The sequence below is a fragment of the Phalangium opilio genome, unplaced genomic scaffold (assembly GCF_054372755.1).
Source record: "Phalangium opilio isolate 3A_F unplaced genomic scaffold, DU_Popi_V2 ptg000105l_1, whole genome shotgun sequence".
NCBI classification, from domain to species: Eukaryota; Metazoa; Arthropoda; class Arachnida; order Opiliones; family Phalangiidae; genus Phalangium; species Phalangium opilio.
The window spans coordinates 807,614-832,731 of record NW_028324207.1 but is presented as its reverse complement, the minus strand read 5'-3'; the positions used below and the strand labels follow the sequence as shown (position 1 = coordinate 832,731).

At 36.6% G+C, this 25,118-nt stretch overlaps 1 protein-coding gene and 1 long non-coding RNA gene across 7 annotated transcripts in view; one reads left to right on the top strand and one right to left on the bottom strand.

Moving 5' to 3' along the window:
• The window catches only part of Lgr1 (Leucine-rich repeat-containing G protein-coupled receptor 1), a 123,351-nt gene that overhangs the window by 80,886 nt on the left and 17,347 nt on the right, over positions 1-25,118 (top strand). For 2 of the 6 annotated variants that reach the window (XM_089851873.1, XM_089851871.1), the window contains one exon: positions 14,863-15,104. In XM_089851873.1, the coding sequence (XP_089707999.1) occupies positions 14,980-15,104 (125 nt within the window). In that variant the 5' untranslated portion in view covers positions 14,863-14,979. Of the gene's footprint in view, positions 1-99; positions 311-5,220; positions 5,834-14,539; positions 14,766-14,862; positions 15,105-25,118 lie in introns of those variants that run through there. The other 4 variants (XM_089851870.1, XM_089851869.1, XM_089851868.1 and 1 more) reach the window with 4 other exon arrangements.
• Positions 20,651-24,329, bottom strand: LOC149625108 (uncharacterized). The gene is made up of 4 exons (XR_016374550.1): positions 23,850-24,329; positions 22,327-22,526; positions 21,294-21,342; positions 20,651-21,211 (listed from the first exon to the last, which is right to left on the bottom strand). It is a non-coding gene; the product is annotated as an uncharacterized LOC149625108 (long non-coding RNA).

The window sequence follows — 25,118 nt, the reverse complement described above, 5'->3', positions numbered from 1 at the left end:
TAAAAAATAAAAAATCAGAGATTATTTAAATAAAAAAAACCCAATTATTCATTGTTTTTGGATAGACCCTCCAGTCTATCCAACCCAACAGTCAGGGTTCAGAAGTTCGTGATAAAATTTTGAGTGTTTAAATGTAGTTCACTTTAAGTTTATGTTTAAATTAAACGATTTGCTAAAACGAAGAATGACTTTGAGAATGGAGTATTTGAATTAATAATATAATAATGCGTTGTTTAAATTCAGTTTAAGCACGTTTTGCGTCACTAATTCTTATTCCTCAAGAATGGTTACTGAATTTACTGCGCCAATGGTAAGTAGGATGGTAGGACAGAAATACATTGATTTTGGGTGTATGTGGAATTTTTAGTTACTAGTTGCTAGTTATAAGCATTTGAGTTTTTTAGGGATTACCCCTTAAATTTAATAAGCAAGAAATTGAAAGACATAGCTAATTTAATTAAGGGGTCATCCCTAAAACACTGTAATGTTCATATCTTGTTTAGGAGGTTGTCCATTGTGGAAAAATCAGTCATAGAAGTATAGAAAATTTTGGACTCTAAATTGATTGTCCACAGAACTGTACATCGGTCCTATAATGGCCCTTTAATTTGCACACACAAACTACCTTAGTAGTAAAAAATAAATCTGGGAATGGAATTTTTTTTTATTTTACTTCAACTCATTGCGCTTTTATATTATTCCCAAAAGTGTTTTGCGAACTCGAAAACTGCACAGCCACTTTTATTATTTTTTTTCTATCAAATCCATTTTTTTTTCGCTATTTCAACGAAAGAAACTTGAAAACCGCTGTCTCTGCGTGACTTTCAACATTTTTCCAATGTTGTTATGGGCCCTTTTATCCTGAGTATTTCACTTTAACATAAGTTAATAATTGAAAAGTAAGTCTCTAAAATAACAGAAAGTGAACTAGGTACACTGGGGAGGTTACTGAAAGTTTTTAATTGTTTTTAGTCTATTCAAAAAACCAGGAGTAAGATGAGACTAGAAGTAAAGAGCTCTAGCATTGGTAGTAGATTCTGGCACTAGTGAACAAATTTGAGGATTTAATGCCGCTTCCATCGCGCCTACATTAGAGAGATAAAAATTGGTCGAGTTCCAAAAACATTTCCTACCCCCCTTCCCCTCAACCTAAAGCCGCGGATGCTTGAATCTAGTTCGGCCGTCTACCACCGCGAGCGTCTCACATTTTGGAGGGAAAATTCAGAAACCGCAGAGGGCCAACCGTTGGTGTGTTATCAAGAATATTCACTTTCGCCAAGTGAAGAATTTGGTTAGCTCAGTACTTCTAGTCTCATCTTACTTCTGCCAATACTGGTATTTACGACCTACACCAACCCTTCTACCATGCAAGTCTTGATCATTTTCTCATTCACTACTAGCTTCTTTGGGTCAAGAGACTTAGACCAATCAGTGATCACTCTAGTTTTATATTACCAGTTGTTAATATTTAGTCAATTTGGTTTGTTCATTTGAATCAATTGTGGCATTGATCTGGGAACGGAATGCCTTAGAAATTAATTTTAATTTAATTTGCTTCAAGGAGATTATAATAATAGATTATATTTCGTAGTTGTGCAAACCATGATAAATGTACGCTATAAGCTTGGAAGAAAATCATGTTACTTGTGTTTATATCCACTGAAGACTGATTTGATATCGAGGAAATCAAATCTTATATAATGATCTATTGAAAATTTTCTTTTTATAAAAACGCCAAGGCCCAGTTCCATTAATATTTATCTTCCATGAAATGTGGTTAGAAAATCCGAACTACCTCAAATACATAATTAGCTTATTATTAAGTTATATATTAAGCCCAGATCCTATGGCAACGTCGCATTCAATGAGCAATTGGTTCTATTTATATCACAATGCGGAAACGGCGCAACCCCTGTACGTCTTGGGAAACCAATAGGGGCCAAGAGTCATCATTGTTCCTGGAAGAAACATGGTTAATTTGGTAACCCAATTTGAATAGTCGAGGGTAAAATATCCCTTTAACAGGATACTTAACCCTTTGTTTGATAAAAAGAAAAGTATTTTGAACGTCTTAGATTTTAAGTCATACTGCTATTACGAGGTTATCCAAACCGTATTGTCAAATGACAATGGTTTGCGGTTGAACTGAGGAGCAGGGCCTATAGTTGCAGCTGCTTGGACTCTAGGAGCCTTACCAGGATCTGATTATGGGATAATAGCCTTCAACAAGATCTCATTTAAAACGAGTTGATGGTCCATTCCTAGAAATTAGGGCCTTAGTAATTAGCCCTCCCTGGCAAGAGTAAAATTTTCTGTAAATGATCCGTTCGATACTTCACGCTTGATTAATTCAAGTTGTTGTAGATAAATTATGCTTAGCAATACACTAGCGCATTGAACATACATTTTGATACGCTGTGATATTATTATCACAATACAGTCGTCATTACTCCTTGCTTTATTTTAATTTTATGGTAATGCGTGAAACGTAAGCTTCAGCATTTTTTCGCAATTAAAATTTGTATGTGGAGAAAGTGCTGTCATAACACTATAATCATAAGTTCGTAAAATATGTTCCATAAGTTTGTCACTGGTTAATGAGAGCTTGTCGTAAAGTGACATAGGTGAAAGCGACGCCTGGCAAGGCGCTGTCAAAGGCTTATTACAGACTAAGTAAGGAAAAATGAGTGTAGTCAATTCTCGCTCGTTATTCTCGAACTAGCTCGAGCTGTAAATCTCTAGCACTACAAAGTATTGGTAGTGCTACTTGTGGAACATATCTTATATACTTATGCTACGGGTCAGTCGTATCAGCATTGTTCATCCTAGAAAAAAATTTAAACTATAGCGCCATCTACGTTTTATAGTTTTCCTACTTATCGGAAGGGATCATAGTAATATTAATTTTCCTTCCATTGTCAAGTAGAGTTAGGAATAAAGATAGAGATGACAGTAGGGTATTTTTTCTATATCCGGGAAATCCGCCGGAAGGAGACGCTCCTCTTCCCTTTTGCATACTCTTACTATGTACCAAATATCCTGTCGACTCGGACTGCACTTAGGCGCATTATGATAGACTTATAATGTTGATACAAGAAGCAATTCAAATATCGAATGAATTTTATTAACATTCCAGCTGACACACAATGCTTCGCCGATAAAGACTTTTTCCACGCGAGGAATTACGCTTAGAGATAACCAATTGCGTTCTTCCAAGCTCAAGATAAAAATAAAATAGGATCTGCAAATATTTTCCAAGCTCTCAAATTCCGAATAAATTTTGGCTTCTTGAAATATAATGAGTACACCTAGGCGAGAGAACGATGGAAAATATTAGTTTTTTAATATAAGGTTCTTTTTTTTCGACATTTTTCTCAGATTCTAAGCTGTCAAGATGTGAATTTCTTCTACACAGCCTTACCTTATCTTAATTATATTAACGTGCTTCCGTGGTTCCTGGTATTTCTCTCATATTCCATGGATGATATTTCTCGATAAGTTAGCGCGCCACGTTCCGGCGTCTCCCGAGAATCTCTAGATTTAAACTCTCGTAGTCAAATAGGTTTACTGGTATCTTGCCTTCAAAATATCGGGTGGTAAAATGTTTTATTGACTAGAAATCTTTTGTTGTTTATTTTGATGTTTGTTCTTCATGATCTACACAGAAACAAATCGTTAATCTCCCAAATTTGTTTTACCAAATGCGTTGTTATTATCAGTAACAACATGAGTTAATCATATACTAGCTCCCTATAAGTTACTCAGCCACACTGGCCTAATGTATCCAGCATTTTCTTCCCGCCAAAAAAGTGTTACCTATATGCGACCTACATTGAGAGAAAATAACACTTCTCCCGGCGCTTACGTATTTCCGGTAAAATACCGGAATAGGAGATCATCCAATGAAACTTTGAACTGAAACGTAGTTAGTATAAGCAGACGACGTTTTAGAAATGTGATTGTTTGCGGACGGTTCACAGTCGTATTTTATCTTAGAAGTTATTTTAATGGGTTAGGGTTGGCGCAATTGGAAGTTTTATTTTTTTCGCATTAAAATGGCAGAATTTTGGATATTTTTTGACAAAGCCCAAATGATAGAAACTCATTTAAATTCAGACTCCAGAGCGTTGCCTACGGAATAAATTTTTTTATTCCGTAGGCAACATTCAGAGGCAGGAACTATTTATGGTGAGAGAACCAAACTTTATCAAAAAATAAGAGCTAAACAACAACTTAATAGTCATCTCGAAAACCTTACTAAACTTTTTAATAGTGCGTCTAAAGAACTAATAGAAAAACTTAAAGAAAGGCCCATTTTTAATCAAATGGAAACCAAAATTATTTTTCAATAAGCAAAAGAATGAATGTGACGCAAAGAAGTCATACCTCCAAAACCGTTAATACATTAATTTCAAAGCCCTAAGAGAGGGCGCCGTCTACTATCACTTTCACCCGCCTCCCCTCCTCTCGACTACTATTCGGAAGAAAATGCTGGATACATTAGGCCAGTGTGACTGAGTAACTTATAGGGAGCTAGTATATGATTCACTCATGGTAACACCAGGGAAGTGGTTCGACAGCGGCGAACCCCCATTCGTTAAGCCCGCTTTCAAGAACATCGAGTAGCTTTGCTAGTAAATGATAAATGCAATTGATTGCGAACTGCGTGACCTGCAAATCAGTTTCTAAAAGCAAAACAACACGCATCTTTATAGAAAATTAATGAAACCAGTTAGCTTTTCTATTTATAGAGATGCAAGTATGAGGAACAGTTGAATTTTGCATCAGTGTGTTATGGAGGGATTAACTAGTGATGCCTCTACACGCAGCGAGGTTAACTAAATTATTACTTACCCCATGTTAACACTCGAAGTTAAACAATGCAGCGTCGAGCGCGGTCAGTACTTGGGAGGGAAACAACCCGGGTTCGAATCCCGCCGGGGACGTTTTATATCTTATTCGTTTTTGTTATTTTTTCAGTGTTATTTAATGAATAGAAAAGTGTTTGTAGGATGCCGACAGGTTTATTAACAGGGAATTAGAACATTTTTTCAAGATGCAACGTTACAGTATTTTCTATATTATAACTCCTTCCCTCTTCGATAGGGACGCCACTTAACATTCTTTCTATCACACACAAGAAAGGGCCAGGATTGAAATTTCCGTCAAAAAAGTTGATAGACCCGCCTCAAAATAGTTTAAGTTCTAATGCCTCGAATGAATTCAAGCGCGGCTTTAGTATCGGCTTGTGCAACTTGTTAAATTTTTCTGTATGTCGTTCTTCCTCGTAGCTGCTCTCGTGCCGGAGTCGTTTGCTCTGGTGCCTCCGCGATTTCTCCGGAGTCGAAGCAGAGAGTAGAATACAGTCCTGAACCTTTTCTCTTTGAGCCTTGAGCCATTCGGGATTGGCAACTCACTCCGCTCTCTTCCGAAATCGCGGCAACTCCGCATAGTTGCTCCAAACTCGCGAACGGAATTTCTTCTTACACGTTCTGTAATTCAACGGCCAAAAAAAGTTTTAGAAAAGCGAGAAAATGTAGACTTTACTTTTTATATCGTGGTTAAAAACTCAAAACCCGGTTTTTAAGTAATTATGGAACGAACTTTGACCTTTACGAGAAGTTATAAAGTTCTATTGAGTTTACTACTGACGTGTTTACAATTACCGACCTTACTAAGTGGTCAAACGGTACCGACTATTAAGGATATCCCCGGCGGTAATAACAATGATTTGAAAGGAAGTTTCGAAGCTCTTGAAGGCTATATCAGGATGATCGAAACTTCAACGGATATTAACGACAAATTTCGAGATAAAACTCGTGGCAACCAAGAGGTTAGTATATTACAAATAGATATTCATACCCAACCCCCCCTTTTAAGGTGATATTGATGACGTCATAAATTCTTATCATTAAAATGTTACATCCATTTCCGTCGCAGTATAACGAATTGCGGATTCTGAACAGTCCCTGAATTTTATGTTTATTTTTGTGTTGCATTCGTAGAACAGTAATGATTTTGGGGGATTGCACAAAAGCTTAGCAACCCTATCCCTTTGTTAAGTAATTGGCCTATTAGAGGTTGAATAGAACGCAATGTAACATTTTATTGCGTAAATTTAAAATAACAAAATAAAATCTAGTTCGTATGTTTTATTTTAAATACTGTCATTGCATGGCAAAGGGGTTTATTGGGTGAATTGATTTTGTCACCTGTCAGCGTTAATTTGGTGGCTTAATTATAGGGGCTGTTCATAAATTACCTGCCACATTTTGACTACCTTCTCTTAATAAAAGGTCTCAAACGGGAAGACCCCTTTCCCCCTTAATTGCGTAGCAAATACTTTGAAACCCCCATCGCTTGACAAATAGTTTAATTTAATGGGGTGGAAATTTTTTAAACTGGTGTTAAAAATAAAGCTGCAAGGATTTGACAGGTTGGGTACCTGTTGGGGAAAATTTGGAAAGCCCATTCACCGTAATTGTTTAGACTGAAAAATAAGGTCGACTTAATTCTTTTTTAAATTTCAAAGTAGTTTTATTGACTAGGTGAATATGTATGAATCTTAATGTGAAATCATAAGTTCATGGGATATGTTAAATAAGTTTGTCACTGGTTACTGAGAGCTTGTTATGAAGTGACGTAAGTCATAGATTCTCGTAAAGCGATGCCTGGTGAGGCGTTGTCAAAGGTTTAATACAGACTAAATAGGAAGATGGACTGCAAAACCGTGTATAGTCAATTCTCGCTTGTCGTTCTCGAACTAGCTCGAGCTGTAAGGATAGCATTACGAAGTATACGGTCATACTTACGGAACATATCTTACAAACTTATGGTGAAATAGATGATTCCTAGAATTGTTTTTGCACCTCACAGCTTCTTTTTTTCGTGGGTTTATATTAAAGTACGGGTGATCGGTTTTCCTCGCTGAACACCGTCAACAATACGTCCTACTCTTTCCCTCAATTTCCGAAAACATTCACGATTGCCAGTTTAAAAATACGAAACAATAAAAATGTACCTTGAAGATATCTATTACCGTAATCAAATTAATGGTTTTTAGCGGTAATTTATGTTAATTTCGAGACTGAGATCCATGCAATCAACGAAAGAGTTCAAGGCAAACTCAAAACCGTGTCTCGAAATATCAGTGGTCATTTTCAGAGGTTCAGGTTCTGGGCTAACATGGTGAGAATTCCCACCTTTTCACCGCTTAATTCCATTCCAGTTTATCTAGAGAGTCCAAATTAAAGTTAGGGTAAATAAAATAATAGGAACGCTCTATTGTTTATGGATATTCTATTCATTAGTTAGCTCTAATAATTAAACTTTATAGATTTTGCATTCATCAGTGTAGTGGAGAAAGAAAGAGATTACGGGATTTTAATACTAAACAATAAAACTATACATTCAAAATATAATATTTAGGGTGTTCCTGATAGGTCTGCTTTAAATTGAGGGGATATTCTTTAAGCTAGATTCCCACTCGACGGAAAACACGACGGAAACCCGGCAGAAAGGGCTTCGACCGAAAAATCTTTACGCCGAGCCCGACGGAATTTCCGATCAGTCGGGCGTAAGTTGTGTTCTATTTTTTCGGTCGTGTTCGGCGTTACGCCGGTGTCTCAGCCAATGAAATTATCGTACTGACAACGTCATAAATTTCAAGAGCTCACACATACGCGAGATCGATTGATAGCTGCCATTTTTTTGTTGTTGACCAAGGCTTATCGGAAACATACCACCAAGAATGAAAAATTAAACTAACGGAAGTAAAAAGAGATAAGATGTTAATAAGGAAGACTTAACTGAGGAGGTTAGAAAATATCCCTTCTTGTACGATCTAAGCGACAAGGGGACAAAGATACCAATCAAGAGTGTGAAATAGATGATGTAGAAACAACTCAAATTTGTCACGTGACAAAAAAGATCTACCGCCAAACTGAAAATTCAGTCGTAGTGTGAACGGTCTACCGCCGGACGCCGGCGTAAGTTAAAATTTCTACCGTTGGCTGTGTGATTTCCGTCGGTTTTTTTAGGTCGAGTGGGAATCTAGCTTTAGTCGAAAATGTAACTTCTATCTCCGTTTTGACCTAAGGGCCACTGTTTTCGAGTTAAGATTGCCGGAGTATTTTACGGATGACAACTTAAATTTAGTTAAGAAACTGATTTAGACAATGATTTCTAATTCAATTAAGGGGTTTTCCCTAAAGCACTGCAATCTTAACACGAAAACAGTGGGCCAGACGGCAAAATGGAGATAGAAGTTACATTTTCGACTTAAAATTGCCCAAAAAACATCCTTGTACCTTGAAGATATCTATTACCGTAATGAAATTAATTGTTTTTAGCGGTAATTTATGGTAATTTTGAAACCGAGATCCATGCAATCAACGAAAGAGTTCAAGGCAAACTCAAAACTAGGCCTGTGCGAGTCCAGTTTTTTGGGCTTCGAGTCGAGTCTCGAGTCCTAAAAAAGCTCTTATAGAATCTCGAGTCGAGTCTTTTAACTGGTATCGAGTCCCCGAGTCCTAAAGTCAGCTTCAAAACTACGTCTCAAGCCCAGTGTCGAGTCCTGATAAATTAAATCATTAAATTATTTCATGCCAAAATCAAGGCTAAATATTTTCATATCTTTTATTTTTACTCTTCATTTGTTCAAATATCACAGCTTGGATATAAAAAGTAACAAACGTCAATAAACATAATTTTAACTTTTGGTTTTGGTTTTTTCTAGTTGACGTCAAATTTTTGTCCAATCACCTGTCTTCTCTAAAATCTAAATCAGTAAAACCCCTCTAGATGCCACGCTTTACTAAATTCCGGGTCAACGAGGTCAGGGGAAATACATGGATAAAGGATGAGAGTAGTGAAATTTGTTTTCACGTTAGAGGATAGGCAACTCCCTATCTCCGAAGGCAGCTTATTCGATATATACTTTGTTACAGCTTCGGTTGTCAGCACGGGAAAATTAAGCCACCATGTAATGTAGGTTTGTGCGTGCTGACAAGAGACGAAAGAAGAATAAATTTTTTATGCATGGTAAATATTTTTGGACTTGATATGGTGTTAAACCTCGGTTCGAGTCCTCCTCGAGTCCAGTAGTGACGATTTTTGAGGACTCGAAATTAATCTCAAGTCCTAAAATTTTGATTTTCAAGTCTCGAGTCGAGTACTCGACTCGAGACTCGATCGAGTACTCGCCTTTGATCGAGTACTCGCACAGGCCTGCTCAAAACCCCCTTAAATTTAGTTAATAAACTGATTTAGACAATGATTTCTAATTTAAGGGGTTTTCCCTAAAACCTCCAATCTTCACACGAAAACAGTGTCCCTTGTGGCAAAATGGAGATAGAAGTTACATTTTCGACTTAAAATTACCCAAAGAACATAACATAACCCTTAATTTATGCCATGCAGACTTATCAGAAACATCTTGTATAATGGACGAATTCTATAAATAAACTTTCCAATTCACCTTTACTAACACCAGAAGGGGATAATAGAAGAAGGATGACACTCTGTATCCTCTTAATGCTTTAGTTATGTAACGTCATTCTTCCCAAGCTCACCCTTTTAGTTTGCTTTCCCGCTCATCAAATTACAAATGGGCATCGCACCGTAAGGTAATTCTATAGATGTTTGACACTAAATCCCCAGCAATCATCCCACAAACTTCGTCTTGACGTGGGACAAAAATGCACAAGCGCGTCTTGCCAAATATTTAAACGCTAATAGAGTAATGATGAGGGAACTATTTATCGTGTATGTGATTCGGTTTAGTAACCTTGCTCTAAATGATCCGATGTTGGGAAGAGTGACGTTACACTTACCCCGCTTTGTGGTACACTTCTCTCGAAGAGAAGTATTATATACTTCTGCTAACACTAAAAAAAATTGGCTATAAGCCAAACTGTACAGTAGGAGGCTATAGTGTAAATGATAGCTTCTAATCACGGCTACATAAATGTAACTTCTTCAAATGAAACATGGTATCGAAACACAAATTGTTCTTTAACACGATACGGTAGACAATATGGTGTGGGCGTGGATCTGATAGAACGTATACTTTCGTGCCGATTCTGATTATATCTTTTGGTTATAAGCTAGCATCACGAAATATATAACATACGGTTTATGAGGATCAAAACAAAACACTTCTGCATCTAGTCGAACCTTACGAATGAGAATTTTAGGAAGAAAGGTTGAAATACTGCAACGTTTTCATGACGTGAAATAGATCGCGAGAAAATTCCAAATCAAAGGTTATAATTGGTTCTCTTATCTCAAAAACATCTGTTTTAATGCTGGAATTAATTAACTAAAACGGTCATGAGCTCTGAAATGTGTAGTTTCGGAATATACAGGTTTTTAAAAAAAGGTAATTATAGGATCGAAGTGGGACTGTTCTATGGCCAATAAATTTTGAGTCCAAAAATTTTACTTCGTTGACCGAGTTTGGCACAAGTTTACAAGTTACGATTGGTGTGTTTGACGAATGACCCCCTGTTTAAATTGACTTTCATTTTCTTACTTAAGCTTAAGGTGTTCCTGGCCTCCTGATAATGTAAAGGGTATGAAACCTCCACGTACATAAACTATCTATTTCGGAATATAGTCATTAGGCTTATTTCGTTTCCTTGGCAACTAAATCTAAAAACAACCAAATAAATCTAATTTATACCATCTCAATATCCCTTATTTGCAATAGTAGTAGTTCTAATTATTATATTAATTAGCTACAATCATCACTTTCTCTGGAACGTCTATTTCAATTATTAATAATATAAATCTCTTTCCATGCCAAGGCTTAGAAAATTCATTTTGTAAGAAAAAAAATAGAAAGTGAATTTAATTTCGAATGTTTAGAGAAATAGTTTGGAGTTAAAAACTCCGCTAATTTGTTTAAATTGCAAAACTCTAAACACAATTAATTAAAAACACGTGACAGTATGGCGGTTAAAGGTTAAAGGTCAAAGGTCATTTAATCTATAGGCAACTGTGTCTCGCTATAATGTATAAGCTCTGAGATTAAAATCCCACGCTCAACATTGTAAAGATCAGGCTGTGTTATTTCTACTTTTTACGTTAGCTTATATTCGTTGAGATAGTGCATACGTAATCGGTATGCGGTAGCTCTAAACCCCTTGTAGAAAATCTTTTGTTTATAACTCCTAAGTTATTGTGTAGACATTCAGATGGGAAAAACACGGGTGTTTCGCCATGAATAAATATTTTGAGATAATACACTGAAAATTTTGGTATCTTTCTGCGCCACTCTTTAGTGAAAAGAAAAACCGATAAAGATTTAGCAATAGATTATTTTCAAAAGGGGAGGGGCACGCAGTATCGTCTGCTTGTTATATTGCTAATACGGAACGTTGATTGGACGGTATGTGGACGTAAAGACGTTAGATACGGCTTCGAAGTTACAGAAGTCCTTATTGTTTGAAGCCATATTTTAATTTACGCCTTTGTTGTCGTACAACAATGTTACTTCTTAACAAAACTAGGTGGTCAACAAACCAGACTCTATTTTACCAAGAAGTGATATCTAGTTTACTAGGGAGAAGGTATGAATTCGCCACATTTCCAGCTTTATCTCCAGTCTAAACGTAGGTCCGCAGTTAATCCCCGCCTCTAAATTACAACTAGCATCTCATTGGTTCTTGAAAACTCACGTCAGCGCGACGAGAGTGACGCAGGGAGCCCACCGGTCCTATAATTCCTATAAATTCCTATATTTTTGAACCTGTCCTATATTATCCTATAATTTCATGAAAGGTCCTATAATATCCTATATTTTTGACTTAGTCGAAGTTTTCGTATAGTTTAGCATCAAATTTATCAAAATTTAGCTTTTTTTTATCGAGATCACATTTGAATAGACACCGAAATTGTGGAGCTCGCTTAGGATTTTTAATATATTTATTATATTATGTTATATTTTAATTAAGTTCTTCTGAGTTTTCAAAGTAAAATCCAATTTGTTATTTTTTATTTTTTGGGATTTTTCTAGATAGTTTAAGTCCAAAATTGTATTATATTAGAGCATTTTTAGTCCTATATTTTCCTATAAAAACACTTTTTTTCTCCTATAAAATCCTATAATTCCGGAAAAAAATTCCTATTTTTCCTATAAGGAATTTAAATTTAAGAGTGGGCTCCCTGGTGACGAAAATTACGTATTTTCCGACTGAGGAGTGAGGAGAGGCGAAATAACCCGGCCTCCTTTTACGTCCCACCTTGTATTTTGAAAGTGGGACTGGGACTATGGCGCGCGAATACTTGGGCATCTTATACCTTCTCGCTAGAAAACTAGATATCGCTTCTTGATTTTACTCAGGACGGATTTTATTGCGTTTTAACCACCGTAAAAAACCCACTTAATAAAACCCACCACTAAAATCTTCAATTTTCATGAATTTAAAATGCAAAAAAAATGTTTTCTTTTTAAAGATAGTTTAATATATTTATTGTTTCAACTTCAAAGTAATATTTTATAATATTTTTATTTATTGTTTTAAGATTTTTTTACTAAGCAGTGAATTTTGAATGACATTTTCTACCATTCACGCAACTGATAAATATAAAACCCCTATAAAACCCAGAAAAACCCAATAAAAGTCAATGGGCTGGATTTTTTTTAAAATAAAACCCGGGTTTTTTCGAACCCTGGATTAAATACGTACAATCACGAGGTTATCGAAAATGAAAAATTGCCAAACCTTAAAGACTAAATAAACTTACGCGCACCCTTTTTAGAGATCTTCACTGTCTCCGAACTGAACTTAAAAATACACGGATATTTTACTTTAAATACTTGGAAAGTTGCCTGCAAGATATTTATGGATAACAATGCGTGATACCTAATACTTTGTTTACTTTGTTAGAACAGCTTCTTGGTGTTTTAAGTTTACCCTGAATTTTTAATCTAATTTACATAAAATATACCGCCGTCAGGCTTATATGTTTATCTACTTAATCTCGTATTACCCGAGGGCTTTGTTTAAGAAATATATTTTATCCCTGAGTATATTGACTACACACTCGAGAAAATTGAAGGCATAAGATAATTAATAAGTCCATGATAAGTCCTGACTGACTGATTGATAATCAACGATAACAAGAATGCATGAATCCAATGGCTTGCCTTTGGTGTTCAACCTTGGAGGTGAGATAGAGTTGAAGCTCCATACCTATAACTATAATTTCATAAGATATGTGAAGCATAGGTTTATCACACTGGAGCTTGTAATGAAGTGACGTAGGTCATAGATTCAGGGTAAAGCGACGTCTGGTGAGGCGCTATCAAAGGCTTAGTAGACAGATTAAATAGGAAGATGGACTGCAAAACCGATTGTAGTCAATTCTGGCGTCGTTCTCGAACTAGCTCGAGCTGTAAGTCTTTAGCATTACGAAGTATAGGTATTGTCATACTTATGGAACATATCTTATAAACTTACGCTATAACGTAGTCTCTGTACCCCCTTCAGCATCGTCAGTGGGCGTTTTGGTAGGGTCGTACGGTATGAATGCCCCCTGAAGCTTAATTCGTGAAAACTGGCTTCAATTTTTAAATGGCGCTACTCGGCAGCACTTAAGTACTTGAGAAGACTTTCATCGCTTCACATCGCCCACGAACATTTGATCCTCTATTTCACCTCCAAGGTTTTGTCTTTTAAAAATGGTGTTGTGTAACGAAAATAATCTGACTGAAAAATTTTTAAGCTTGTAATGAAAATTTCATCTCCGTATTTAAAATTTCGGATAGATTAATTTTTAAGTAACGTAAAGTAAATTTTGCTGCCTAAAGTCGAGATTAAAAATTTCTTTCTTTTACCTATGTCCGTTTATAGATTAAAAATCTTTGAACAAACATTGTTCGTTTTAAAATTTAATCATTCAAAATTTACTTAAAAAGTAAGTCCTGAGAATTTCGCGGGTTATTAGCTTGACTTCAACGAGGTTTACCTATCAAACGTTGTCCAAAATTAAAGAATTTTCTGAATTGTTTGAACTTGAGTTACGACATAGTTGTTACCTAACCTATCCTAATAATGTTAAAGTTCTTATACTCCGTGCTAGAATTTTTTCTTTTTTAATGGAAAGAGCTTATAAAATAATCGAATATAACAATTGGAATCATGTTTCTATCTACAATATTAAAGAAAATACGAGCAATTAAGTTTCCGTTATGGCGCGTAATACACACTACGCGTTCGGCTTTCCCGCGAAACCTCGAATACGTTGGGTGGTACAAATGTTCACGTTTGCTTTTAAATTTTCATTTCAAATTATGCTTTCGAAATTTCGGCTTAGGTTTGTTTCGTAAACTCGGTGATATCAATAGCTCTGTAATTTTAAAGAAGATGGATCGATTTTTATAAATTTGTGAGCTTAGGGGAGTGCATTATTTACTTTCTACCTCTAAACAGTACGTGTTCTTTGAAAATAATAACTTTTTATTTTCTTCCTGAAATTGAACTTGATATATCAGAAAGAGAACAGATCTTAATTTACGTCCACCCACGCGCCTACCTTTTAAAATGACGGTTGAAATACTAGCGAACTCTGATCTTAATTTCCTCGCTGTTATTGCATACCGTTCCGTTATTATATATTATATTTTTGTATTATAAGCGCTTTCCCATGGAGTTTTCCTATCCCCTATATATAGAGTGCATTGCATTTGTGAGATCCGCGATTCCTACGTACCTTTACTCATGAAAATCTCCGTGGAATAGATTGCAATACATATACATGTATATATTTTTTCTCATCTAGCCCTAACATAAGAAATTGATTATTTTTTTTGTGAATGCAAACTGAGGAGTTGTCTTTTGCTCTTTCATTTCTTAGGGTTTCGGCATTAGCGAGGTTGGACCGGAAGCTGGTTTTTTCGTTACTGAAGAGTACGAAGGGTTTTCGGAAACGCCCCTCCTTCTCCATCCAACGGAGGACACCGATGATTGGAAGATGGAAGCGGACGATGAAGAGGGTTGCAGGTGCAATAGCGACGAAGATTTACTTTGCGTTGGAACCCAAGGAATTCCTCAAGTTATAAACTGCAATCTTCTCAGCAATCCGCAAACACTCAGACTGTCAGTAAATATTCATTTCATCTCTTTTTTTTTTCTCCCCAAGATCAAAAAACTTTCAAATTCTGTTTGTTTACTTTACTGGGAACATTTTTGAATGGATAAAAAATAAAATCGATATTTTACTAAGCATCCTTAAATTAGTCTTAAAACTATCGTAAATGATTTATTTTCAATAATAATAATAGTATTTGATCATAGTTAGGTTAAGTTGGGGCAAGTAACCAAGCTTGTGGAATTTTATCTTTGTTAAAAAATATTTTGCACTAAATTTTTCCATTGTTTCTGACTAAGTTGAGGGTGCTGAACACGAATATTAATTTTGTTTTCTATTTAAAAATGTATCCTTCAAAGTAAACGCCTTCCCGAATTTTTTTTACTAGAAGCCCACTTACAGGGGAAATCTACCCTATGTATAACGTACGGCCCCTGTAGAAAAGCTACACTGCAAAGCTTCAGTGTACTAAGAATTTTTGGTAGTTTTGTTGTGGAAGTGTTTTCGCTATTTTTCAGAGATAAATTGACCGATTTCGGTCATTATTTTTTTAAATTAAAGATATTTTAAAGGTCTAAGTTTTAAAACAAGACCACTTTTAAAAATTCGATCTATGACCTGAGATATTTGAAGTCAAAGGTCATCCTGGCAACTGTTAATCTTAGCACACCGTATAATTAACGTATTTCTTATTGTTAGTATTTTGTTTATGATACCAAGTAATGGTAGAATTTTGGTAAAATCACCCGAACAAATCTACAGGGTGTTACGCAAAGCTGCGCCACACATAAGGGGTAGACCCTAAACGTCAAAATAGCCTACTTTATCATTTTTAACGCGTCGAACCTTGAATTTGTAAGGTAACACCCTCCCAGTATGTTTTGATAAATAAGAAGTAACTTCAGTGAGGTTTTTGCCCATTTATTAAGTAATAAATCTTATATATTTTCTTCGCATTGTCCATCCGGCTTCCCTGAATAGAATATAACCTTATTTAGTATTAAAGCGGTTGATATCCTTACAGCTTAATCGTAATTCAGGGTCTCCGGGTGAACGTACCTCGTAAGAAATTGAGATGGTGTTGGCATTTCTAAATGTATTATTTGACAGGTCATTGGTCAAAAGTTCATAGTACTGGGATTATATCTAAGAACCATTCCAAGTTAGCATCAACGTAGAAGGTACAGGCGAAAGGATATTTAATGTTATTATATTATAGGGATAAAATAGTTCAAGGAAACTTAACAAATCTAAACCACATTTTATTAAACTTATCTAATAAAGGTCCTGTCAAGTTCAGACTTTATATATACTAGAGCTAGGGTTTCTTAGTAAGTATAAAGTATAACCCACTCTAAATCGTGTGATTGTGATTGCTACGTCCCTGGGGTTACTTTATAAACAATTTTTCTCATAGAACATTCCCTTGAAAATACATACAGAGTGGAAGAGATTGGATCTCCAACACTGATATAAAAAGGGTGTCCCAAATAAGGGTACATAACTAAGCCCAGTGGTCCTATAATTCCTATGAAATCCCATATGTTTGAACCTGTTCTCTATTATCCTATATTTTTGAACCTGTTCTCTATTATCCTATATTTTTGAACCTGTTCTCTATTATCCTATATTTTTGAACCTGTTCTCTATTATCCTATATTTTTGAACCTGTTCTCTATTATCCTATATTTTTGAACCTGTTCTCTATTATCCTATATTTTTGAACCCGTTCTCTATTATCCTATATTTTTGAACCCGTTCTCTATTATCCTATATTTTTGAACCCGTTCTCTATTATCCTATATTTTTGAACCCGTTCTCTATTATCCTATATTTTTGAACCTGTCCCCTATTATCCTATATTTTTCAACCTATCCCCTATTATCCTATAATTTCATGAAAGGTCCCATACTATCCAATATTTTTGACTTAGTCCGAGTTTTCGTATAGCTTACCATCAAATTTATAAAAATTTAGCTCTTTTATCAAGATCACATTTGACTAAACATGGAAATAAATAGGATTTTTTATATGTACTATATTTTAATAAGTTCCTCTTTTCCTACAAGGAAGTAAATTTTTAGGATGGGCTACCTGCTAAGGGGTGAAACCCTCTAATAACAAAATGTCATAGAAGTTACATTTTTGACTCAAAATTTATTGCCTATTGAGTCCACTCTTTCTGGAAATCAAAGTACTGAAGACGGAGAAATGAGTATAGCAAACTTCAGTCCTGTGAAACTAGAAAGATGTAGGAGATTTGATCTTTCCCATACTTAGAGTAGGGGATCACTATATTCAGGGATGCTATGACGTTAAGTAAGAAATATACGTTTTCTTTCGAACTTACCTGTAACGGATATTCGTGAACTCTGAGTTTCAGATTGAAAGAAAATATTCTATTTGAGTAAAAATATATTTAAAATATAGTCCGAGGATTTCTTATCAGAATTTATTTGCTCAAACCAAAACCCACTCGATCTTAAAGCATAAGTAAATTAACTCTTATATATAAGTGCATATTTTCCCCGTTCTAAATTAGCGGCTATATATGTCAATAGAGTCGTGCTTGTGAGAATTACGAAATTAGTTTCTATAAACTTAGATATTTTTAGCAACCACGCCACGCAACCGGAAGTTGGGAACCGCGTCTCTTCGCGGGTAATTTGTTAGAAAGCCTATTAAAATAGCAAGGTTCGCGAGGGGATAACCACTCGAATTGGTTAAAATTCAAACGTCAACTGCGTTCAGCGATTAAAGCAATCACGTAACCGATTTCTTCGGTACATGCATCTGAACGCGCGTTTATGACGTCAACATAATCTGTAAACTCGTGTTAAACAAACTGATTGATGCCCTGCCAATTTTAAGAATCATCTAGAGTGTTTAAAATTTAAAAAGGTTGCTTTTTATTTCAGGCGGAAGTGGTTTCCGCCTCGAGGAGAATGATTTCCGATTTTTCGCGAGTAAGGAAGCTCGTTCTCTCGCGCCCCCATACAGTGTTGCCAGCCAAAATGGTAGTCGCTCGTTAATCAACTAACGTTTGTTTTCACTCCATTACCGACCATATAACTTCTTCGGTATTTGACCGCGATAAGCGGCCGCCGAGAGCTGTTCCAATATATGGGAACTTTAAGCCTAATGGCATAGGGTTAACTCTATCATAAAGTTTTCGGATGACTGAGTTAAAAATAGACAGGAAATAGCCATCTATATAGAGGGACTAAACTCCCTTTCCCCAAAAGCGAGGTCAAACAACTTCATCAATCATTACAGTTCTGGGAAAAATTTACTTCGGGCCAATTAGAAGTTTTCGATTAATTTTTACAAACAGTTTCTCTTATATACAAAAATGATTTGATAGCATCAGAGGAAATTTATATAATTAGTATCAAATCATAAGTAATACAGGGTGTTTATGATAAGTCTAACATCAATTAAGAGGATGTTCTTTACGTGATTTTGAGTCGAAAATGTTCCGTGACATTTTTCCATCCCTGCCACTTCAAATCCTTATATGATAGTCGAAATTAAAGGCCGACTTCCAGCGAAAAGGGGTCTATCGAACTGAAAACCGAGTATCGAGACAAACAATGGGGCGACCGATCCGATTTTCGAATCCCCGCTGGTACAAAAGTTGGGTTCTTACTAACTGAAAACCGTGCAATGTGGTTCGAGCGAACTGAAGATGAACAATAGAAATCCTTTTAATTTTTTTAAATCCGAAATTTTTGCTTTATTATGAAGGAGATTTTCTATTGTGTATCTTCTGTTCGCTAGAACCGCATTGCATGGTTTTCAGTTAGTTAGAACCTTTCCAACTTTTGCCCCAGCGGGGATTCGAAAATCGACACGGTCGCTCCATTGTTAGTCTCGATGCTCGGTTTTCAGTTCGCTAGAACTCTTTTCGCTGGAAGTCGGCCTTTAAACACTTCAATCCCTTTAAATTGCAACAAAGTATACGTGGATATCGAAATTTAACGTTATACTATCTCTTCAACTCGCGCTAAACAGAAATATAACAGAATATAACACAACGTTGGTTGTTACTCGAAACATCAGACACAGACACATTGATTCCCACGAAAATGTTTTGGTACAGAACGGTACGGTAAAACGAAATAGGTCAGCTTGCTTGGAAAACCCAACCGCGTATAAGATTACTGGCAAAACAAATGTTTTATTAGGTCAATAAAGACGCGGGTCCTCTCTTTTGGCCTGGCGCGCTAAAGATGGGTAAACATACGTCATAAAAGGCAACCTAAAACTATATTGTTCACGGCCGGTCGGCTCCGCTTGGACTAGGTCGTTCCCGTCTCAAAGGTTTGGGTTGTATGTATGGTAGCTTCTCAGAAATTCCCCGTACGTTTCTTGGTAAAATTAAGTGGGTCCCAAAGGAATAAACCAACCAGTATTTACCATTAAGGCCTTAGGCCCGAGTTCCTCTATGTGTGTTGTACTCCTTACGCTATTCAGATTCTGCCCAAACTGAAATCTTAGAAACAAAGATATACTTATTCCTGCAGGGAGAAGAAGGAGAGACGGCGATTAACTGATATTTGGCGGGAAAGGAAGAAAGGGAGTGTTGGGTTCAGTGAAATTTACCATACTAACCGGTTTATGGATATCATCAAATCCATAGTATTTGGCGAGAAGGGGTTGTTCAACTGATATTTGGCGGGAAAGGAAGAACGGGAGTGTTGGATTCAGTGAAATTTACCATACTAACCGGTTTATGGATATCATCATATCCATGGTATTTGGTGAGAAGGGGTTGTTCAACTTTGGGTTTAGTAACGGTGATCATACTAACCGGTTTATGGATCCGATGAGTATGAACGCCACCGCGTAAGAGGCTGAGGCGCAATGATGTGAGAGAATGAAGTGACGTTTAAAGCGTTTAAAGTTTAGAATTTCGTGTCGCCACATTTTGCCTGGTTGCGTTTTAATTTTAATTGATTTTAAACTTTACTTGTTGACCTCCCATAGTGATTTGCTATTTGAATTTTGCGCAGTATACCTCGCAATTTTATTTTCACGGCAACTCACTCTTTCATTCTCGCGTAAGCCATAATGTATTCATGGAATTGCTGTAACAGAAAATGTGGCGCCTAGCTCGGGTTTCCTTAGACGTCTCGAGTATTTTTATCGTATTACTTATGGCATTCGTAACGCTACCAAGATAAAATCGCATTTCCTCGGTTAACCTCGAGTTACAATCGATCCCAAAACATCGGAAATTAGATAGATTTTTGCGAGGATCATATTTTGTTTCTTCTATGTGGGTGAATCTATACTTAAGAAGCAGTATTTTATTTCTTATGACGGTTAACATAATGTATTTGCGCGCCTTAACATAGGGTATTTTATCAAGTGAGAGTGACCAAGAAAGACGTTTTGATGACTTTTTTGACCTGCAAGATTGTTTCTAGACCAATCCATAAAGTTTATACATATAAATTGGGCTAAGATGAATATAACTGTAAAGAAGTAACTCTAGATGGAGCCACGTGCTTCCTCTAGATCTATAGCTCCATCTATGAAACTCATTTTCATTATTCCAATGGAGAATTCCCGTAAACTTGGGCCCCTTTGTCTATGAAATTTATGGATCGGTCTTTATTAAACTTTGTACCCTAAATTATTAAGCCTTTGTTTAATTTGTACATACGAACTCGCGACCGAAATAAACGGAAGAATAACAATAAATTATGAGTGAAGCATTTGCAATGAATTATTTAACATTGTAATTTAATTAACCTTCATTGTTCATTGGGTTCAATTGAACAAGCCAGTTCCAAAACTGAATTCCACCTAAACTTGGAAACTTTCTGAAAAATTCTGGATTTGGCAAAAGGGTTTTGACGTCTAAAAACCCTTTTGTCAAAAATAAATCTTTTAGTACCTTTTTTACTTTCTTGCCAAAACCTAGTAGAATTTTTGTGTATTGTTTTTCGGCTTCTTTTAGAAAATAAGGCAGAGAAATACAATGGGGTCCCTGCATAGGTCTCGTTTTAGGGACCTCCTCTGGGGGGCAGGACCCGGGTCCATGCGGCCTTAAAGGGATTAAGAAACTTAGATTTTCCTCTTGAGCGCTGACGATAAACGACGGACGCTGACAGGAACAAAAAAGATCTCGTTACTTTACCCTTACCCCTTCTACTCGCTCCTACTTCTACCTCAGCGTTAAGCCTTACCAAGAACGTTCTTTGGCTGTCCCTGGGTTCCCTTCTAGGTTTCCATGGGCTATATCATAAGTTATATAATGTTCCACAAAGTATTATGTCAACGTGCTTCAAACCCCTCCCCCGCTCCCGAAAAGAGAAATAGGGTGTTATTAGATCAGAAAATGGAACGGACTCGTCTAGGTTCTATTTTCTCTGACGTGGAACAGGGTTGCCACAGTACCTGGAAAACCTGGAAAAGTCAGGGAATTTGAAAAAGGGTGTAAAATGTCAGGGAATTTCCGTTGCATATCGACTTGAGAATATGTTAAGTCACGGCCTACTATAGGCGTACCAGCTCAAATATGGGACAATGATAACGTCCTATAGGCCTACATTAACTGTTTCTGATAGTTCTTAATAAAGTTTTATTAACTACTGAATAGTAGTTTTAATTAAAAACTGTGACAAAATAATTGTAAGCTGATGATAAATAAGGCATTTTGAAAGGCTGCATTCTGTTAGTGTAAGTTTGAAAATTGGTCAGGGAAATTGGTTTTAGATGGTCAGGACAAACCTGGAAAAGTCGGGGAATTTTGAAGTGAAAAAATCTGTGGCAACCCTGTGGAACCAGTCTGGGAAATAAGAGACTTTCTTAAACTAGTCCTTGGAACCAGTGACCACTTAACGTCGAAAATAATAAACTTTGTCCTTAGGACTGCTTCCCCCTTCGTTAAGCCATAGATTCCATAGATTTGCATTTAATAAACTGATAACCCCAACTTCTAAAATTTAAAACTGGTCCAAGCAATTAATAAACGGTTTTTGGATCAGAGGCAGTGTGCTATTTCCCAGACTGCCTGTAACAAGCCAGTAGATGGTGATACGACGGTAATCTGACCCCTTCTCTCATTGTATTCATAAGGTTAGGGTAGGTTAAGCCCAATTTTTTGGGGGGGGGAGGTCAGTAGAAGACGCTAAATATTTGACAAACACCAGTATATGATGAGGAAGGAAGCATTTCACGGGAACTTGGGAAGATTATGAACTTATGTAGTAGCCTTACTCTATTTCTTGCGAAAGTTCGAGAGAGTAGGAATTGATCCGGAAGGCCTTCGCTTCGGGCTTGAAGTCATAGTTCCAGGCACAGTTCTTCCATGCATGTTGGCGGCTAGCGATGGATATGTCCCGTATATCAACCGGATGAATTTAATGGTATTACGAAACTGATCCCGAAAAATCCCCTGTTTCTTATGCATGAGGCGACTGCTAAAGAAAGGGAAATCTTATAGATGTACTCTCTTTTTGTATTTAAAAGGTTTCTGACTCATTCAAGCGTTCTCAATCGTGATTAACGCTCTCGCGTTCTCCTATCTTGGTACAGGATAAATTATAAATTTGATTGTTTAAAGACAGTGGGGTTTTAATAGAGCTAACTCGACATAGCCTGCTGACCTTTAACCTTTCAAAACTTGCTGATAAAGCATGGTTTTCACTTGGCATAAATCACGACTTTTCGCCCGACGTTAAGCGACAACTGAAAAAAAAAACATAGTTACGTTGGACAGAAATTACGTTGAGTGTGACGTCATTTTTGACCACGCGTGTTAATTCCGAAGAGGCCGTCCGCGATCCGCCATGTTTTTATTTATTTCGTTTCTAATCGAGTCTGTAACTAGTACAAAACGCGGAGAATGCCGAAGTTCAATGCTGAAAGTTTTATTGAAGAGGTTAGGAACAATACAAATCTGTATGATATTAGAAACAAAGATTGCGAAAAAGAAGACAATAGATGGGGGCCGCAATTATTGCAGTGTTCAGTTTATCCGTTCAGCCTTGGTTCCATGATTTGCATGAACTACGCTAAGTGAAAACGCTGTAACGTTGGGCGACAACGTAAAAAACTAATCTGACGTTTGACGTCCAGCTGCAAAGTAGTTTTTTTCGGTCAAGTGAAAACCATGCTTAAGCCAGAGCACATTCTACCAAGAAAACCGTATAGTTTGAAAAGGACTTGACCCAACTAATATGATCTAGGCTACCCCTTAATAAAAAGTAAAACATCAAAAAGCGGACAAAAACGCTTGCAAAAAGAGCAGCAGAAATCGACAGATTATTAAAACCGTGGGACGAAAGTTTGGTAAAAGCTGAAAATAAATAGGGCCGAAAATGCCGCTCGGTCGACCAGAAAATGGTTTCTTTTTTAGTGTATCGCCACGAACTCGACCGGGTCAATAAAAACAAAATGTTTGTAGTTTAGCTAGCAAGCTGCCAAGAGCTAAGATTATTTACTAGAGTGTTTTAGACCATGTTTCCGCCTGTAAAGTGCCTTTTTATATATATATAAAAGTTACTATGCTATGGTAGGTTTTGAGCTTTTTCATCTTGACGCTGTAAGTGTTAGCTTTGAAGTTTAGACAGAAAATACTACTGAATTTAAACTAAAATTGTACCAACTGCTACTTTTTGATTCAATTCCCTTTTCGCGCTACTGTCATAGAAAATTGAACCGCGGAACAGAAGGTTGAATAGTTGCTGCATTACAGTACATTTCCAAAAGTCGGGGGTATTCACTTTCTCGGTAATTACCGTCCGGTCCACGGACCCTACATTAGGTCAAGAGTTGTAGAAAAAGAAAATCCACCTTTTTGTACAGGAAACACGTAAAAAGGTTTATGTCAATAGTAGTTTAAAATAAATCACCCACTTTGACAAATTACAACTTTAAGCGAAGTACTATTTTAAGTACACAAGAAAGAACCACGCCATCACCTTATCTAGAAGGAGAAAAAAATAAAAGTTATTGTTAGGACAAGAAGCTACCATTTACAACAAACCCCTTGTCAGGAAGGAGGAGACAAAACCACTTTCCAACAAAAACCGAGATAAAACTTTGCATCGATTTTGATTATTACACTTTCAGAAGACCATTGCGTTGAAGTACATCATAAGTCAATCATACTCTCCATAAGTGTGAATTGGTACGACCGCTCATCTATATCTATATAAATCAGAGTCCTGACTGACTGATAATCAACGCCCAGCCCAAACCGCTTGCCCTAGAAAGCTGAAAATTTGCAAGAACGTTACTCATAAGTAGTAGGCGCGTACTAAGAAATATTTTTCCAATCCGCCGCCATCTTAATAAATGGCACCCAGAAATGTAAAAACATTCTTCTCTATGCAACAAATCCACGCGTTTCAACCGATTTCACAACTATTCCGTGCACTGGTTTCCTTTAACCTATAGACGGGCTGAATGGTCTTTTGGGTTCGATTTGTTGGCATCTTTTTAAATGGCGGCCAGAAATTTAAAAATCCTTCTTTATGGAATAATGTCCGCGTGAAAAGTAGTAAAAAATGTTCTGACGGGCTGACGGGCAACGCCTAGTGCCTTCGCTTCTAGGGTGCTACAAAAATATTAGTCATCAGTAAAATATATCCATTCTTTATATCATTTTAATGGAAGTTCTTATTTTACGCGAGCGACGCCGCGGGTAACAGCTAGTCCTTTATAAAAGGGTAGAGGGGCATCTCGTGGTTTGTAGGAGAAACATTCAAAAGAAGGTGGCACTGAAGTCTCTATAATTGTTTTTCGCGCAGAAGATACTGTAAGCCTCTACTTATGGCGAATGTAATTGGGTTATCTTCCTCGTGAAGGGTCATAACCTCTGTAGACTTATGTATGGCGGTGATTAACGTATGCTTTTATCTTAGTACTAGTGGAAATGGGCCATTCATAATTCACGATGTTGAATTGACTATACGTTATTTTGCGAAGCCTTGGCGGGTCTCAGTGCCTCCGAATTAACGGAAACTCATCGCTCATGACTCCGGGAATGGGAGGGACAGACTTCG